The sequence below is a fragment of the Lynx canadensis genome, chromosome E2 (genome assembly GCF_007474595.2).
Source record: "Lynx canadensis isolate LIC74 chromosome E2, mLynCan4.pri.v2, whole genome shotgun sequence".
NCBI lineage: Eukaryota > Metazoa > Chordata > Mammalia > Carnivora > Felidae > Lynx > Lynx canadensis.
The window spans coordinates 2,329,637-2,349,444 of record NC_044317.1 but is presented as its reverse complement, the minus strand read 5'-3'; the positions used below and the strand labels follow the sequence as shown (position 1 = coordinate 2,349,444).

The following is a 19,808-nucleotide window of genomic DNA, read 5'->3' as shown; positions in this document are numbered from 1 at the left end:
TCGAGCCCAGGGCTCCACAGCTGTACCAGGGGTGAGTGCCCACTCCACCTGGCAGGCCGTCATGAGCCATTAGCATCGCTGGGACCTACTGAGCCCTCCCTGAGGGCTCTGGGAGCCTGCTGCCTTTTCCCTCACAGCAGTAATGAGACTAGGAAGGTGAGAAGCAGACCAGCATATCTAAAGTAAATGTTGTAACCAGGCTCAGGGAACATTCTAGAAGGCCATGAAGGCTTAGGTCTGTGGCTCTGTCGGCTGGCCAGGGAGGACAGGTCAAAGGCAGCAGTCACAGGGCTACATCTTTGCTGTCCAACATGATGGCTGCTGGGCACAGATGACTATTAAAAGTTAAATTTAAGTGAATTAAACTAAAATTCAGGTCATCAGTTGCAGTGACCATATCTCAAGTCCTCAATAGCCACATGTGGCTTGTGGGCTGTTGTACTAAACAGTGCACATCTGGAACATGCTATCATTGCAGAAAGTTCTACTGAGGGGGGCTGGGCTGCATGGTTACTGCTCGGTAAATGGTATGAGAGAGATGAAAGAGGAGAGGACAGTGAGAGTGGGGTGGGAGGGGGTAGGGGAGGCTGGGGGGAGGGGGAGGGGGTTTGAGAGAGGAGGAGGCATGGGCAGGGGCAGGGAGAGGCAGAGGAAGCACTTTCTCTGGGCTCCCTGACTTGAGTCTAAGGAGCCATGGAACAAGGGAGCGTCCTTCCCTAAACTCCTTAAACTCCCTGGAACAACAAACACTGTGCCTGGAAAATCGAAGATTTCAGGGCCTCGCCCAGAGGAAGCAGCCATAGGTCACACAGGTGGCCTGAACTACCGCTGGGCCCACCTCCCCTGACTGACCTCTGTGCTGACCTCCTCTGACTTCTCCAGCTTCGCAGAGAGGTTTCCAGAGGGGAGACTTCCAGATCACACCTTCTCCGTGGGGCAGGCAGGTGCCGGGGCTCAGGTCAGTGATGACCACAGAGCAGGGCTGGTGTGCACCAGCCCTCCAAGGTGTCTGCATTCCCGACAAGGGCGCCTCACTCGTGGAGTGTGTCTGGGGGATTTCTGGGGTCAGATACTCTTCCACCTGGAACAAAACCACTGCCACCACCACAGGGGTCCAGGCATCCCCATCAGCATCTCTGCCGCTGCCTTGAGCAGGCCTCCAAGCCCACTCGCACCCTCCTTTCCACTCAACTTGCTTCAGCCAAGCTGGCTTTTCCCAAACACAAGTCTGACACACTTGTGATTCTTTTTTTTTTTTTTTTAATGTTTATCATTATTATTTTTTAATGTTTATTTATTTTTGAGAGAGAGAGAGAGAGCAGGGGAGCAGCAGAGAGAGGGGGAGACACAGAATCTGAAGCAGGCCCCAGGCTCTGAGTTGTCAGCACAGAGCCTGATGCAGGGCTCGAACCCATGAACCAACTGAGCCACCCAGGTGCCCCCACACACTTGTGATCTTTTAAAAACTGCCAAGGCCTCCTGCCATCTGGTCCCTACTACATCTCCTGTCATTGCCCCTCCTAAGCATGAGGCTCCTATGTAGACAGAATGCTCCAGACTCTGTCCTGGGCAGGCCCACATTGTGCACCTGTGCCTGTACACTCTGTCCTCACCCTTCATCGCCAGGATAACTGAACTCGCCTTCAAGTCTCAGCTCAGACCACCTTCTCCCAGTAACCTTCCCTGACTTCAAGACCAGGCTGGCATGCCTTGTCTTCTCTTAGTTTCCTCCAAAAGCAGAGCCTGAGGCAAGGATTGACTGCACATGCTTTACTGAGAGGTGATCCAGGGAGGCCTGTGAGGGAACAAGGAAGTGAGCAGAAGTGAGGCAGCCAGGACAAAGCGCATTACCAAGGTGACCACGGAGGGCAGCGAGGTTCAGTCCCGCTAGGAGCTCCAGGAGACCTTACAGAACACCACTCAGAGCTGTCCCATCCAAGGGGGAGGAGGTTGGGTGCGCATTCACAACTGCCACCCATCACTTGCTGAGGGCTGCCCCCAGGGGCATCACTCCCCAGGACACCCAGTCTGCCTGCACGGCTCCCACAGCCAGAGAGACCCCAGTCAGGGACTGCTGGTCCCTGGGGCAACATGGGAATGTGGACAGGATGCCAAGAGCAACTCTGGCACCCCCACCCCCATGCTCATTATGCAACTATCCCTGTGTTACAATATCCCATCAGCCAAAGGGCAGCCTGGGGGTTGGGCACATCTTCCTACGATCGCCCCTGACCATGCCTGACAGTAGTAACACCGACAGGTATTTGCTGTTGAGTGAATGATGCTTCACTGGCCCTTGGGCCAGTGAAGATGTGCCCAGGAGAACACCGCTCTGCCCCTGGGGGAAGCCTGGAGGCCCTCCAGGATGACCTATGCTCACAGGGAAGGGTGTGCCCCAAATGCCCCACAGGGCCAGTCCCTGGCCCCAACAGGAGCCTGGTCATGCTCCGTCCTCTTCAGACTAGATCTCCATCTCTTCCTGCCGTCACTAAGGTGGACACCCCAGTCCACACGTGCCCGAGTCTACTTACTGTGGGAATCTGTCCATTCTTTCCCGCCACACAGGCCAGCTCAGGGTGGGGGGTTCAGTGGGTCCCACTTTCCTCTCTGTGCTTTTCTGTATTTTCAAAATCTTCCAAAGCAAACTGTACTGCTTTTTTAATTAAACTTTTATTTTGAGATCATCATAGACTCACATGACTGACAAGAAATAATAAAGAGAGATCCCATGATGCCCCTCATCCAGTCCGCCCCAGCTGAGAACATCTTACAAAACCATAGCGTAACATCACAACCAAAACATGACAAGAGTCAAGATACGGGATATTTCCATCACCACAAGAATGCCTCATGTTGCCCTTGGACAGTGGCACCTATTAGCCCGCCCCGACCCCTGGAAACCACTAGTCTGTTCTCCGTTTCTTTAATTTTATCATTTCAAAAATGGTTTATGGAACTGGATATCCACATACAAAGAGCACCATATACACACACCCCACACCATATGCACGCACCCACACCATAAACCAAAGTTACAAAACCAACTCAAAATAAATCAAACACCTGAATGTACAAGCTGAACCGTAAGTCTCTTACGAGAAATCATAGGTAAATTTTTGTGACACCGGACTAAGCGGTGGGTTCTGACGTATGACCATCTGACCTAAAGCATAAGCAACCTAAGGAAACAGAAAAATGGATTTCATTGAAATTAAAAACTTTTGGACTTCAAAGGACATCATCAAGAGAGGGAAAATCCTTGCAGATGATACACCTGATAAGGACCTACTACTTAGAGCACATCCAGAACACAAACTCAACAACAATGAAAAACAAAGGATGATCCAATTAAAACACAGGCAAGGAGTTTCAACAGACCTCTCTCCTAAGCAGACACGAATGGCCAATGAGAACACGTAGAGATGCTCAATGTCACCAGTCATCGGCGCTCCACACCCACGGGGACGGCTATCACCCAAACAATGGACAGTAAGTAACAAGTGTCCGCAAGGGTGTGGAGAAATCTGAGTGTGTCGGCCTGGCCGGCAGGAATAAATATGAAGCATGACAGTGCAGGGCCCCGCTGTGGAGGACTGCGGCAGCCCCACAGAGCACTGAACAGAGCTGCTGCCCCACCTGGCGTCCCCAGGTGCCCACCAGAGACAAAGGAAAAGGTGTCCACACGGAAACAAACATTCAGAGTAAAGCCGACAAGCGAAAACCACCCCAGGTCCATCCAGCCCCGCTGCATCCACATAACAGAACATCACTCAGCCAGAGAAGGACGCCGCATCCCCGGCTACAAGACACGTGCGCCCTGGAGACCCTGCACTGAGTGCAACATGCCGACGCAGAAGGCCCGCACATTACAGGCCTCTGTTCACGTGAAACATCCAGAACAGGAAAAGTCACAGAGTAGGTGAATGGCTGCCAGACGCTGGGAGGGAAGGGAGGGAGGAGTGATGGGTCATACGTGCGGGGTTCTTTCTGGGGCGACGACAAAGATCTAGAACTAGACAGCGGTGAAGGCTGCACCACCTCATAAATACACCAAAATGCACTGAATCATCACACTTTAAAAGGTGCAATCTATGGGATGTGAGTGATATCTCAGTTTAAAAACTCAACTCTTATAATTTTACACTACTTAAAGCATGAGCCACCCTAAAGAGGTACTAAAGCCACTTCCCGGCCCTCATCTGGTGGGCCCGCTGACCAGGGTAGAGGCGGCCTCCCTCCCACAGGGACCCCACAAAGGAGAACCAGATGCCCTCGTTCAAGAAGGGGCCACTGTGGAGTCTCACAAATAACATTTATTGGCTGCATTCAGGGTCTCACCAGCATCCCTAGCTTCCCGGATGATAAGCAGCTTGGATTCAACCCTGGGTGTGAATTATATGACCTGAGACAATGCGGGCCATCACAGACTCCTCCTGACTTGATTACAATTGACATGTTCGCGGATGTTCTCAACAGTAGCTGAAGATTCCAAGTTCAAACCCAAAACAACTGGCTGGAAAGCAAAGAGAAAGGCAGTTACTAGGAACAGTGGCCCACGCTGAGCCCACAGTGCCTGGGCAGGATCTGTAAGGAAGCCTCCATGGGCTGGAAGGTGGGGACACCCTAACAGCAGAGGGAGGGGTGCCATTCAGATCACTGGTGCACTTGGTTCCCGAGGAGCACAGGCAGGAAAGGGTGCAGTGAGGTGATGCCAGGATACCTTGCAGCCGTGGGCCCTGGGGTGGATGGGCACTCAGCCCCCAGAGCCCACTCTCTTCCTTGGGTGGGAAAGGGAAGTCCAGCCTTGCAGAGCTATGCACAGAAGCCAATGCGAGGAGGCTGTGGCAGCCCCGTCCCGAAGGGACCTGCCTGTCTGTCACGGCCCTTCCAGGGTCCCTGCTGGGAAGGCCCCACACTCCCCCTCTCCCGAGGCCTCCACAGCAAACCTCTGCCAGGCCAGCTCACGGGCAGCCGGCAGCTTCTCCTGAGATAAGCCACTCATGTAGTCTGTGGGGATCTCCCAGGGCACCCCACAGACACCCCGGCCAGACAAGATACTTCTCCCGAACAGCTGGCTGGGACCTGTGCCCTTGCCCTAAGAGCCTGGTTCAGAGGCAAACGCCTCCTACAACACCTTCAGCGCATCCCCTTGAGCCTGCCCTGCCCATCCACCTCACTCGTCATCTACACCCAAGCTTCCTTCTTTGCTCTTCCCAGAGCGGGCACGGGGGAGCCCTACCTACTTTGATGTCACATTGGCAAAGATTAAAAAAGAAACAAATCTTTGCAAAAAGCAAAGAAGAAACCATGGTACGATGTCAGGAGCCCTACTCGTGTTCACCAATCACACAAAGCTCACGGACCCCTGCCCCAGCCCCCTTCCCGAGAGCACTTGACCCACAGAGGATGCAACCCACGTCTGGGCAGGCGCTTGTTTGAAGATGTGCCCCGTGGCATCATTTGTAACCACAGGGGCAGAGGCAACACCAGGGCCCAACACCAGGGGAGCGGGCCTACAGGATGCGGGCGGAGGGCCTTCCACCTCTGGCCAGGACGGGAGACAGAGAGCTAACCTCCTATGAACAACCAGAAAACTGGACAGAAGACACCTACAACCGTGTCAGATACTGGACATTTTCTAGAATATTCCTCTTACATGGAGAAGACAGACAAGCAAAGAGCCAACAAGTCAACCTATGTAGGTTTGAACTGCACACACTGACATGCTGCCACAGCTTTGCAGATCTTCTATTCACACGTGTGTGGGCACCTGCACGGATGTACACAGGTGTGATGGAAGAGCCTGTGTGGGAAGGTAAACGGGGATTGGGGGGGGGGGGGGCTATTTTAGAGACTAAAGGAAGCAGCCCCTTCCTGTCCGCTCGGGGAGGTGTCATCCTGGAGGCCTCATGGGGGAGGCACTGGGTGGGGTTCTAGGTGACAAACGCAAGGCCTGCGTGTGGCTAGTGGGTTCGAGGTTGGGGAGAGGGCTTCCCAAAGTGGAGCCTCGATGAATGGGCCTGGGCTGGGGGAGAGGCCGCAGGTCCCCAGACCTGAAGGGGTGCTTCCACCCCAGAGGGCTGGCTGGGCGAGTGGGCTCCAAGGTCCACTTGCAACCCTGACAGGACAGAGATGTGCGCAAGCTAGAACCAGTGGCAGGCTGCCACAGGACTTGGGAACAGGGAAGAGCCCCGAGGTGCCCAGCCCCCCGCCGTCAGCTCTGATGCACCTGGACTGCCGTTCCATCAAGTGTGTGGTGTGGACAGTAGGAGCAGCAGTGTGGTAATCCCGCCACCCCATTCCTCACCCTCTCACGGAACCACAGCCAAGGTCTCCCACGTTCTCGGTTCAACTGATCCCGAGGCCGCCGACCGAAACAGCCCGGAAGGGAGACGGGCCCAGGACCCCCAGTGCCCCCACCCTGTGCCTGCTCACCGAATGGCCACCACGACCCTCACGACGGCCTGCAGCAGGGTGAGGAGGCTGAGGCCAAGGGGCAGGATGGGGGCCGGGGGGCTCTCTCCCCTCCCCGGGGCCGGTGGCTCCTGGTGGTGAAGGGCCTGGAGCTGCCGCCACTTGAGGAAGAGGCTCCCATCACAGCAGACCCGCCAGCGGTGGTACCGGGAGCGCAAGTCCAGCGGGGATTCTAGGCGAGAAAGCGAGTCAGGCCCAGGGCAGCGTGAAGATGGCCCGCCGCGTCTGCACACCGCTTGCAGGAGAACCCTCTGGAACCGAGGGCGGGGACTCCAGGTGTCCCAGCAAGGCTGGTCCCAGCCCCATGAGTGTGGACGCTGACCGACGCCCATGGAGGTGAAGGGGACCGTGCCGTTCACTTCTTTCGGGGCTGGCCGTGGGGCTCCTGCCGGCGTTTCTGGAGTCTTTACCCCTCACGGCCACGTGAGGGCACGGTTATGGTTATGAACAAAAGGAGACAGAATCCAGGTGGCATGTGCTTCACGTTAATCTTTGTTTTCAGAGGAAAACAAGTGGTGAGGCCCAGATGAAACCAGACTGGCAAGAGGCTGATAATGACTGCAACTTAGCAATGGAAACATGGGCTGTGTCTGAGTGTCTGAATCCATGACCCCAGGTAGGGCTCCTGGGCTGCTGTTGCCCCAACGTGAGCTTTTCTGAGACCTGCTTTGGTCATCCTGTGACCCTTCTGATGTCACATCTTGTTTACGGTTTATCACACTACTGACATGCTACTACAAATTACACTTTATTTATATGCTATACTGTACTATATACACTACGTTACTACTGTAACTATACCAAAACGTAAAAGCATGATTAACATAAAATACAATAAATGTGTTTTCTTTGTTAAAAAATCCTACCGCAAAGGCATGGAGAAGAACACCAGAGGAGCCCCCTCTTTACAAGGAAAACACAAGAAGAGAAAGGCAGACTTTCTCTTTAAAATGGAAATAATCCGGATTTGACGCCAAGGGAAATATTTTTAAATCACTGTATATGAAGCTCAAGGGGCAACAGATCCCGCCTGTCCCGGCACCGGTGGGACCCAGGCCCTCAATCCTGTCCTGGGACCGGTGGGACCCGGGCTCTCAATCCTGTCCTGGGAACACCCTCTGGCCTGAATGGGTTTAAGGCTTGGCACAAGATCCCTATAAACTGCCTGAACTGTCAACAATGACTGGACTAAAATACTGGTTTTTGAAAACATATCAAATTGATGCATGATTCAACAATAAACAGCTTTTAGCTACTCTTGAAGATGCCAAGTATTCACAGCCAAAAACAACCAATAAGAATAAACCCATAAACATGTGATTATACAGTTAAAAGAGCACTTTCTCAAACTGTTCTTGTCCTGCTACTGTGGGTTTTCTTTCATAAAGTGATTTCTGGCTCTTCTCCCTGAAACTTGAGCCAATGTATCGCTTGCTCTTGGTTCTTTACCTGTATTCCTGCCCCCCCACCCCCCACCCCCGCCGTGTGTTACGCGCGACTCAGCTTAGACACACACCACCTAACCCTTGTCCTCACCCAAACAGGGCTTTAGCTTTTCAAATGCACACACTTGGGGTCCTACAGCGTGGACTGCAGCAACTTAGTTTCTCCACACAGCCACGTGCCCGGGGGCCCCTCCCATCATGCCACAGGCTCTCCGTGGCAGGTGCCACATTTCAAATATACCCCCTGCTTTTATGTCCATCCTCCTACTGAGAGACACTTCAGCTGCTTTGGATACCTTGCCGAGGACAGACATGCAGTGGGGGTGTCTACGAGACATCACCCAGACGTGGGCTAGCTGGACTAGAGAACATGTGCATCACAAAGCTGACGGATGGGAGGAATGGGGAGTCAAAAAGTACGAACTTCTAGTAATAACATAAGTAAGTCCTGGGGATCCAATCTACAGCATCATGAGTACAGTTGGTAATACTTCACTGCATATTTGTAAGTTGCTAAGAAAATAGATCTTAAAAGTTCTCATCACAAGAAAAGAAATCTGTAACTGTGTGAGGTGACAGATGTTAACTAGACTTCTTGTGTTGGCTATTTCACAATATATTTAAATACCAAATTGTTACGCTGCGCTCCTGAAATGAATATAATGTTATGTGTCAATTATACCTCAGTAAAAAATAATTTGATAGAGGCCCACACAAAGGCTGTGTAGATTTGTGCCGCTCCTAATCGTGTTACTTTTATTACCAGGGAAGACATGTATTTCTGTAGCATTAAGAGGTGGGTGTGCTGGCTGGTGGCCACTCATCCTGGCACTCTCCCAGCCAGACCTGTGCCCCTGGGCTCTGGCAGGCTGCTCAGATCGCCTGCCCATCCCAAGAACCCAGCCCCAGCCCAGCATCCATCCATTCCCTCCTGCACAGATTGTGGCCAGGGTGCTCCCACGCAGAGCAAAGCAGGGGCACAGCTGGGCACGGGGAGGACCTGATACAAGCCACAAAGCGTGCCTGCTGCTTCGGTCCCGGGCAACACGGAGGAGGCATACATGTTAGCCGTCAGCACCGGAAAACGCCTTCCAGAACAATACAGCCCACTTGTTTGAGGGACAAAGAATGTACCGGTGGGGATGGAGATGCCGTCTCCTCGTGTGCTGAAGGGAATGAATGACACAGCGGGTCACAAACACACAAATATATGCACACGCCCCATTGCGAGTATCTACTGCATCATGAACAGATGAGTACGTGGCACGTACTACAGCCTCCATAAATGTGTGACGATACACGCACTAGGTCTCAAATATGCAAATGTATAAACACACCGCAAGAGGAATGCGTGTCTAAATATCACGTCATGAGCATATGGTGTGTCCTGCACATGGAAATGGAGGTACAGGCGCCACGTCGTTAATAAATACATATAGTAGTCGTGCGTACACATATGTATGTGTGTATATACCCACCCGCCCCCCACACACTATGTCATGAACACAGAAGGTTAGAGCTTAAAAGAAAATACGCTTCAGATACCATCTAACTCCAGGCTGCAAACTGGCTGCATCTTGAGAGCCACTGCAGATGGACTGATAAGAGTCTAAGGCTCTCTGGGTTCAGTGGGAAATGGGGGGTGACTAGCGATGTCTGGCAAGAGAAGGGGGGAAGGGGGCGAAAAGGCGGAGTGTATGCCACACAGCCATGTCTGTTTTACAGACGTGGGGAGGAGAAAGTCTCCCCATCCCCACCATAAGACCCCGCCTCCCTTGGGGAGCGGGAGGGGATGAGACGCACGTACGCGCTGTTACCTTGCATGCCTTTAAAACTCTGCTGCCTTTTCACCACCTAAAAGAAAAGAATGTGGGCAAATGTATCAGCCCTGGCCTGGTGATCTACCAGAAGGGTGGGCCCAGTGATGTGGCCTAGAAACCAGGAAAGGGCTGTGAGCAGCTCAGGACGCAAGCCAGCTCAGGACACAGCTTCAGGACCAAGCTCAGGTCCCCTTTTAAAAGGCCTTTGAGTCTGAATTCTAGGGACAGTTTGCTATTTGATGACAGCAAACCAGCAACTGGAAAGTGGGTGGAGGCAGAAAGGAAGCTTCTACTGACCACCCAGGGCACCTGAAATGCCGTGGGGCTGAAGAAGACTGGGCCTGGCCAACCACCCCAGCAGGGGCTGGCCTGGAACCCAGAGCCCCGGAGAGGGCCAGATAGAGCTGAAGAGTGAGGACAGCAACTCAGAACAATGGTCCTTCCCAGCTCCTCCATCCGCCTGCTGGGATGCCCACAGAGCTGGAGCAGGAGGTGAGGCCAGGTGAGGGGGGGGGAGGAGGGGCAAGAGAGGAGGAGGGCAGGAGAGGTGGCAGGAAAGATGGCAGCAGCAATGCTGTCCCCTTCAGAGGGCAGCGTGTCCCGCCCTCCGGGCACCCCCCCAGGACACGGAGCCTGCCCCTCCCCTGCCCCCCCCCCCCCCCCCGCCTGCACTCTGCTGCCTTTGCTGTGCCTTCCAGGAGACCCTGGATGAATGGAGGCCACTGTGGGGAGAGAACCCTGTACCCTCCACCCCATCTCCGGGTCCCTCTCGGGCCTCGCTGCCATGAGCCTCCCTCTTACCTTCGTGTGAGGCCTCAGGACCTGGGGCACCCAGTAGGGCATCACAGCCTGATCCCTAGGCATCGGGAGGCGGCCCCCAAAACGGTGGCATGGGCAGGGGCATGCCTTGGTGGTTTTGGGGGTATAAAACTGGACCATCTTTGGGATCTAACAGAGAGGAAGGGAAGACAAGGTCCAAAGGGATAGTGCCCCAGAAAGCTTCACGCTGGAACAGGGCCCTGGGAAGTTCTTCTTCTGTACCCCCACACAAGCACACCCCAACCACCCAGCCGAGGGAGCACAGTCCCAGGGGACCGCCTGCATCTCTGCAGTGCCACGACGCAGGGTGCCACGGCGGGACATGTGGGCTGCAGTCAGGAGGCATGGCTCTGCCCTGAGCTCGGAGGCCACCAGGAGTGGCCCCTGGGCACAACATTTAGCCCCTCGGAGCGTCAGCGGTCTTGGCTCTAAAGGGGGCTCTGCCAGATTTCTTAAAACAGAGGTCAGAGTCCAAAACGGGACAGTGTCTGATTCAGCAATTCCACTCTCGGACACACGTGCGTCTGCAAAACGACGCTCTTAAAGGCGGCCGGCATCAGCCCTGGCTGTTGGGGCCCAACAGCACGAATGCCATCTGTAAGGGACGATAAAGGTGGGACACGGGGACAGCAGGGAATGGGGCAGCCTTTGGAAAGAGCGAGGCGGACCTTCCCGTCCTGACGTGAACGAGTGCAGAGAGGGGACGGTGAGTGAGAAATGCAGCATGCAGGCACAGCAGCTGCCGTGCGTGGTTTCCACGGAGAACCTACGTGCCCTGCTGCCTGTGCCTGAGTTGTGGGGGGCCATGCCCTCAATGCGTTCTGCACCCTCCCACAGCCCTGCCCTTTGCCCTGCGACCCCAGTTCCTTGCAGCAGGGGGACAGCGTGGAGCCCAGCCCTGGACCTCGGTCAGGCCCAGAGAACAAGAAGTGACAGCAGCCAGGGCCCGCACGCCAGCCCCAAGATCAGGGACAGGTGGGGCCGTGGTGCCCAGCAGAGCCCCTCGGACTCCTGTGCAATGACAATGACTGCTGTTTCAAACCAGGCATTTGGGCATCGGTGACATGTCGCCTGTGAAGGAGCACACTCACAGCTCATCTGCAGGCCACGTGGGGAAGCCTCGGAGAGGCACGGGCAGGGGGGCATGATCTTCACTGTACCCCTTTGTACCTCTGGAAGTCCCCACCATGTGCTCATGTCGCACATTATAAAAGACACTAAAACCTACCTCTGAGTGGACCCTGCCAACTTCCTGAGGCCATGGAGGGCCCCACAGAGCACGTGTGCGACGTGAGGCGAAGCACAGAGGACCCCGCAGGGGAGGGCTGAGGAGTCGCAGGCTCATCCAAAGGAGGAGATGGAACAGGTTCTGGAGAACCCCTCCCGCTTGCCACCAGGGTGCTGCCCAGCAGGACGAGCACACTCGGGACACTTGTGTCCACCCACACCCCAGCATGCACCTGAGAGCCCTCCAGATGTGGACAGCACAAACTCCCTGGGCAGACCCTGTGGGTGGCCCCTGCCACGGTTATTCCGCACCACCCACCCCTTGTTAAAAGAACCCAACTTTGCTCAAGGGACCAAGTGCCCAGTCCCAAGGGACCAGCCTCAGCCAGGCAGGGCTTTGCCAGCAATGTGTCTGGGGGTGAGAACAAAGAGATCAAAGACAAGTTGGCTGGGGCTTCTGGGAATTTTTTACCCTGGATAAGAAAAGGGAACGAGACAGTAAGCCTTCCATGCACCCTCCCCGCCCCCTCCCCCCCCCCCGAGAAAAAGAGGACATCATAAAGGCTTCCTTTGTGCCACATGTATCATGGTGTAAGGAGGAGACCCATGGCCGCCATCTCAAAACACGCAAGCTGGAAGTACCAACACTAGGAGTAAAGGGTAAAAAGAATCTGGATCTTTAAACACATTATCCAGCCATAAAACCAATCCTAGAAGAATCCTCTCTCTACCAAAGACCCTGGTTGAACCCACTGTGCGTCAGCTCTCTGTTACTTGCACCTAACACCTCCCCCTGCCGGAACAGGAGCCTGCTGGGTGCATGGAAAGGAGGCTGGAGCCTAGGGGGGTGGGGGGTGGTCAGGAAGGACCCCAGGAACTCCATCAGGGACTTTGGTCCATACTCAGAAATGAGGGGCTGTGGGGGAGCGACAGGACCAGATATACAGTTTTCAAAGCTCTTAGGTGGTGGGGGTGCCAGGGTGCCTCAGTCCGCTGAGCATCTAACTCTTGAATTCGATGGGGTCATGATCTCACAGTTTGTGGGATCAACTCTTGTGTCTGGCTCCACACTGACAGCACGGAGTCTGCTTAGGATTCTCTCTCTCTCTCTCTCTCTCTCTCTCTCTCTCTCTCTGTCTCCACCCCTCCATTTTCTCTCTCTCTCTCAAAATAAATTTAAAAACTTAGGAAAATAAATTATAAAAGCTCATGGGGCTTCAGATCAGAAAATGGACAGCCAGAGCTAGAACGGATGGAGGCAGGGAGACGAGCTGGAAGACAGGAGACAGGCTGGGCACCTTGGCCTCTGCACTCCTTCCACCCTGCTTAGGGCCACCTCCTCCCCGACGCCCAGCAGCATAACTCAGTGGAGAGAGTCATGGACTCTAATCCCTCATCGGCTGTGGACTGACCCTGTGACCTTAGAAAAACCCCTGTCCCTCTCTGGACCTCAGTTTTCCCATCCTTTAAAGGAGTACAATCATACCTACCCTGCCCAACTTTCAAATGATACAATGGCCAGCAGGAGGGACTGAGGCCATCATCACTGCCTAGAACAATGTGACTCAGTGACCTTGAGGCCACTGACCTGTTTAAGAATCTACTAAAAAACAAGAAATGAGAGATGGCCTCACTACAGATTCTACTGATATTACAAGGGTAATTAGAGAATATTATGAATAACATTATGCCAGTAAATTTGACAAGGATATAATGGACAGAATCCTTGAAGCTCACTAAGCAAGAGACAAATAACATAAATAACTCTATATCCATGAAAGAAATTGTTTGCAGTTAAAAACCCTCCCACAAAGAAACTTCTAGCCCCATGTGGCTTCACTGGTAAATCCCACCAAACCCTAAAGGAAGAAATAATACCAATTCCACACAGAGTCTTCCAGAAATTTGAAATGAGAGACTACGTCTCAACTTATTCTACATGGCTAGCATTACCCTAGTACAAAGGCAAACAAGGAAAAGGCAGATCAATATTCTAATCAAATTCTAACCAAATACATCAGGAGAACAATACATCATGATTACATGGGGTTTCTCCTAGGAAACAGTTTAACTTTTGAAAGTCCATCAATGTAACAATATTAACAACCCCCCCCCAAAATTATCATTTCGATAGACATAGATAATACCCAACATTCATTCTGGATACAAACTCTGAGCAAATTAGGAATAGACAGGAACTTCCTCAGCCTGACACAGGACATCTAAACCAACAGCTAACATCACACTTAATGGTGAAAACCCGAATGCTGTTCCCCTAAGATGAGGAAGAAAACAAGGGTGTCTTGTCTCCCCACTGCGTTCATCAATGTACTAGAAGTTCTAGTCAGGGGATAATGCAACAAAAAGAAATAAAAGACATCCAAACTGGACAGGAAGGAAGGAAATCCTCTCTCTCTGCAGATGGCATGATCTTCTACGTAGAACATCTGAATCTACAAAAAGATCCACTAGAATAAAGGAGGTAATGCAATATTGTGGGATACAAGATCAAAACACAAAAGTCAGTAGTATCCTTAAAAAGTAGCAATGAGGCGGGGTGCCTGGGTGGCTCAGTCAGTTAAGCATCCGACTTCAGCTCAGGTCATGATCTCATGGTCTGTGAGTTCGAGCCCCACGTCGGGCTCTGTGCTGACAGCTTAGAGCCTGGAGCCTGCTTTGGACTCTGTGTATCCCTCTCTCTCTTGCTCCTCCCCTGCTCATTCTCTCTCTCTCTTTGTCTCTCTCTCAAAAATAAACATTAAAAAAAAATTTTGTAATAAATAAGTAAAAAATGACCTTCAAGCCATAGGAAAAAAAATCAACTTAAAATGGATCACAAACCTAAACACAAACTATAAACTATAAAACTTCTAGAAAAAAAACACAGGAGAAACCTTTCCAATCTTGGCTTAGGCAAAGATTTCTTAGAAATGCTTAGAATGCATGTGCCACTGCTGTGCTGGCAGGGATGGAGGGGGAGAGGGCGCTGGGGTAGAGGGGGGAGGGGTAGAGGGGGGAGGGTGCACCTAAACAAGATCCAGAAAAGATCAAACTGACAAACTGCACTTCGTCAAAATTTAAAACTTATGCTCTGTGAAAGATACTGAGAAGAGAATAAAAGGACAAGTCAAGAACACGGAGCAAATATTTGCAAATTAACTATTTCATAAAGAAAGTATATATCCAGAATACATAAAGAATTCTCACAACTCAATAGTAAAAAAAAAAAAAAAAAAAAAAAAAAGCAAACAACCCAATTTTTGTAAACGGGCAAAATATGTGGAGAGACATCTACGTATCAAGTAAGATGCGCAGATGGCAGGGGCGCCTGGGTGGCTCCATCAGTTAAGCGTCTGACTTCGGCTCAGGCCATGATCTCACAGGTCGTGGATTCGAGCCCCATGTCGGACTCTGTGCTGACAGCTCGGAGCTCAGAGCCTGGAGCCTGCTTTGGATTCTATGTCTCCCTCTCTCTCTGCCCCACCCCTGTTTATGCTCTCTCTCTGTCTCTCAAAAACGAATAAACATTAAAAAAAAAAAAAAGTTTTTTTTAAAGTAAGATGTGCAGATGACGAAAGCATATGGAGGAGACCCTTGGCATCACTAGTTACTATGGAATTAAGTAGTGGAATTTAGCCACCTATTAAGATGGCTAAAATTTAAAAGACTGACCAAACCACATGTCAGTGAAAACGTGGAGGGACTGGAACTTTATACAATGCTGGTGGGAATGTCAAATGACACAACCATTTTCGGAAAACAGTTGCCCGTTTCTTAAAAAGTTACACGTACCCCTACGGCATGATCCAACAACTCGCCCAAGAGAAATGAAGGCACGTTCACACAAAGACTTGTACACAAACGTTCACAGCAGCCTTACTGCTAAGAGACAAAACTGCTGGAAATGATGCCAATGTCCTTCAGGGGGCGAGAGGCTACACTGTGGCTGATTCAGATGACAGAGCACTCTCCAGTACTCCTCAGCGACCACGTGGATGAAACTCAAAAATAATTACGCTAAGGGAAGGAAGCCAGAGTACCCACCACACGACTCCATTTATATAAAATCCAAGGAAACGCAGACTGGCCGCCAGCAACAGAAACAGACCAGCAGTTGCCAGGGATGGTGGGGCGGGGAAGGCTGGGTGCAGTTGCAAAGGGCACAAGGAAACCCTTCAGGGTTGTGTGTATATGTACATTAACTCAATGACGGGGGTGGTTCCACAGTGTGTATCTATGTAGAGATTTAGCAAACTGCCCACTTCACACATGTGTGGTTATCGCATGTCAATCTTAACTCCATAAATCTGGTTTAAAATAAAAATCCCGATTTAAAGAAAAACACCAACTGTCTCCCAGAAATTGTAAAACATCACTCATGTAATATCTATGATGCCGAGATGTGACTGGTCCCCTTAAGTTCACCCTGGACTCAGGTGAAGAAACCTGGCTCAAGTCACCTACCTGCTTTCGGGGTCTCAGGGACAACGGGACCCAGTAAGGCAGGGCAGCCTTGACCCTGGGCACGGGCAGGCAGCCCCCGAACCTGGCCTGGCACTCACAGCAGATGGGCTCTCGAACAGCGCTGGGGACGGGATACATCTGAGCATGAGCCAGAAAAGACAGAATTAAACACGCTGTTACATTTAGCGATGTGAGCCGAGGAACTCTCTGGAATAGTCCATCAACGCTCAGAGAGAGCCAGGGTTGAGGCAGGGTGTCCAAGGGCAGGGAACAGGGGCCTCAGCTCCTTCTGCAGCTCAAAAAGAGGCAGGCTACCACGGCTCACCCTCCAGAGTCATCTAGACAGAGACCAGCAGAGCTTGCAGACCAGGTTGTGAGGATCCCCGGCCATTTACGGTCACATTGCCGTGTGCATGGTTGGGGAAGTACAATCAACTACAATGGGGGCTGCTCTTTTTGTGGTTATGTCAGGGGTGGGGGAGGCAGTGGGTGACCCTACATGGAGATACTAGGGGCCAGGTGATGGGCCCCATGTCTGACACAGCCTCATGAGGTGTGGCTTTTGGATGCACCCACATTCTCCACTCTCCCCAACCCACGGGCATGTCGGAGTTGGGGCAAAGACCCTGAGTGTTTGCTTTCCTTACCGAATAATCTATGAGGCACACTTCTTTCCCAAAGATTTGAAATGTGCTCTTCCTAGAAAACAAGAACAGGAAGGCTTAGAAAGTTCTGGGCTTTGGGTACATTGGGAGACAGGGCTGTTGGGCGACGACCTGGGCCAGATTTCTTGAAACTGACTTGTGTCACTAAACCCCAGGGAGGGAGGGGTCATCGTTCTGAGACTCAGAGGGTGTAGGGGCTGACAACAGAGTCAGGTGTATGCACGCTCACATGCTGACATCTAGGGGGTCCCTGAATGCCGGGCTCGTGTAAAATCCCGTGTTCCCAAACCTAGTTGCTTCACGCACGCTCCAGCTAAACTTGTGCTAAGCCCTTCAGGAAAGAAAGCAAGCTCCAACCTGCTGAGAACTTCCCAAGCCCTGGAGCTGCCAACCACCACACCTAGGACATCCCCAAGCTTCTACTTGGGGAAAAGACAGTCAAACCTGTCCATTAAATGAAAGTCCTTCCAGCATAACCTGAATGCTCTGTCTCTGGGATGACAAAAGCATTTGGGGCTACACAGACCGTGTTACCCTTCCCCATTGTCCCCCCTACCCCTGCAACAAACTGCTAGAATGCCATATGGGGTCTCCAGTGGGCATGAATGGAACACACAGCAAAGCAACTTTTCCCTGACAGTGATGGGCCCGGCGGGGGGGGGGGGGGGGGGGGGGCGGGGGGCGGTTCTGTAGCATGGAAACCGTAGGAGTGACACGGTGTTTTGGGGTTTCATTTTTAGCGTGATCACCACCACTACTGCTATCTTATTACAACAACAGCTTCGGGTCATTGAGCTCTCTCAGCACACCCAGCTGCCGCCAGAAAACACGGGATGCGGCCCCTGCGCGCATCCTCCCCCTGCTGGTAATGACTGCATCGCTAGTTCCTTAAGGGGCCACCCCTGTCTCCGCCCCCACCGCTCAGCCCCCCAGCCCAGAGGCTGAGGCCCAGCTCTCTGAGGACGTTGGCTCAGAAGGGGGACATTACCCAAGTCAGCCCAGAGAAACTCATTTGGGGACCGGGGGCCAAAATTTAGGGGAAAAAGAATGTCCTTTTGTGTGGAGGTTGGAAGCCTCAGGTCTCGGCTCCAGGAGGGAAGCCGGCCCGCAAGCAAGCGGAGCTGACAGATGGACAAAGCAGTGTCCGACCACAGTCCCTGAGCATCTAGATACACCCGTGTCTGAAGAGCTGCCCTCCGTTCTCAGCCGGTGGAACAGTAACCCGCCCCCCGGAGCTCCCGTCAGCGCAGACGTGCCCTCTGGCCTGCCTACGGGACACAAGCTACCGCCGGGCCGGGGTGACGTGGGGCCCGGGCGCCTGGCGGCGGGGCTGGGGCTGCCCCGGGTGCGGTGTCCGCGGCCCGGCGTGAGGGACTCAGGCACGCACCTGCCTGCCGCGACGCGCTCCGGGGAGTGCGTGCTGACAGACCCAACGGACACCCGGGGCGCCCGGAAGTGCCCGCCGCGGCTGTGACAGGGTGACGGGGTGGGAGGGAGCGGTGACCATCGTGAGGCGGCTGACGACACCACGGCCGGCTCCCACGCGTGCGGCTCCTCCCTGCAGCCAACGAGCACACGCACGCCGCGCACGGGCCCGCCCACCCCCCCAGGTCCCGCCCCTTCCGCCCGCCGCCCTCTCCATGTCCCGCTCTTCCGGCCCGACGGCGCCGCTGACTGGCCCAAGATCAGCCAATCACACGCCGTCTTCTAGGTATGTGCCCTCATCTGACGGCTGATTGGTCCCTGGCGGCACGGGCTCGAGGACGTAGGGTCGGCAGGTCGGACCGAGGCGGAGCGTAGCTGGATTCCCGGGCTGGAGCGGGGCTCAGAATCTGTGCCCGGGTCTCCGGCGCTGGGTGGTGAAAAGGCAGAGGCCGCCGGCCGGGCGTAACTCGTGGCGCCCTCAGGCCGCCGGTTGCCTCTCTCAAGTTCCGACGGAGCGGTGCGCACTGCATCTCACGTGGTGGCCGCCTAGCCGGCCCAGGCCTGGACGCTGCGGTCCCGACGGTGCCGGCCTGCGTGGCCCCGAGTCCCCGCGCGATGCGCGGTCGCTGGACGCGAGACTGGCCGCGCGTCTTTACAGACCGGATGAGGTCTGCCTCTCCGTGTTGTCCTGCTTTATCCCAGACTCCAGTTTCCAACTCTTGGCAAACGAGTTTACCCCCACCTTTTAGTATTTTCATGCCGACTATAATATTCTCCGTTAATCCAGTGTTTGCCCAAACCAACGTGAGTAACTAACCCTGATGGGCGGCACCCCGATGGGCTGCCTCCTAGCCGTGGAGCGAACAGGATGCGCCCGGGCACTGCACAGGTTTCTTGGCTCCGCTGCTGAAGTGTTAGGGTCAGAACCTATGAACAGGGCTGAACTTCCAGCCAGGGCTCACATGTATGCTGTTTGGCCGGCATCCAAGCTCACTGGGCAGTGCCCCTGCCATATTAGCTGCCCCATAGTTCAAACATCACCCCTGCGTGTTGTGTAAGTAATGTCACTAGTCTCTTTATTAATAGCTCATGACAAAATTGTCCAGGAATCTCACTACTAAACTAGCACTTTATTTACAGCTCTCTTGTCTCTGCCCGCCTGCCTTGGAGTCTCCATTCTCCTTCTGAGCCGACAGGAATATCACTGCAGCATAGAAGGCAGGCTCATGCCTTCTGGAAGCTCTGGCACACTGTCTTGCTGTTTCATGTCAAGAATAGCTCATCCCTGCCCCCATCACCTCCCCCTCCCCAGGAGTGGCTAGAAGGTCTAACAAACGCCAGCTTTATTGAGGATGTGGCAGGTGGAACCCTCATACATTGCTCACAAAATTGAAATAACTATTGGCAAACCGTTTGGCAATATTTACAAAACCTAAACATCTGAATGAATAGCCTGTAACCAAACAGTG

General features: G+C 53.3%; 1 protein-coding gene across 1 annotated transcript; it reads right to left on the bottom strand.

The window, feature by feature from the left end:
* Nucleotides 1-4,301: 4,301 nt before the first annotated feature.
* Nucleotides 4,302-18,374, bottom strand: CE2H16orf95 (chromosome E2 C16orf95 homolog). Its single transcript, XM_032591434.1, has 7 exons — nt 18,302-18,374; nt 16,897-16,948; nt 16,250-16,387; nt 10,541-10,687; nt 9,737-9,773; nt 6,436-6,646; nt 4,302-4,513 (listed from the first exon to the last, which is right to left on the bottom strand). Exons 3-7 carry the CDS (start codon nt 16,385-16,387, stop codon nt 4,495-4,497), a joined length of 552 nt encoding a protein of 183 aa, XP_032447325.1. The 5' UTR covers nt 16,897-16,948; nt 18,302-18,374; the 3' UTR covers nt 4,302-4,494.
* Nucleotides 18,375-19,808: the final 1,434 nt, after the last annotated feature.

Bases quoted from the DNA above. Each gene is read 5' to 3' on its own strand.
- CE2H16orf95 (XM_032591434.1), bottom strand. From the start codon at position 16,387: ATGTATCCCGTCCCCAGCGCTGTTCGAGAGCCCATCTGCTGTGAGTGC. The intron at 10,688-16,249 runs GTAGGTGACTTG...CCTCTCTGTTAG, and splicing joins CCCTGAGACCCCGAAAGCAG to ATCCCAAAGATGGTCCAGTT. The intron at 6,647-9,736 runs GTAACAGCGCGT...TTTCTCGCCTAG, and splicing joins GAGTTTTAAAGGCATGCAAG to AATCCCCGCTGGACTTGCGC.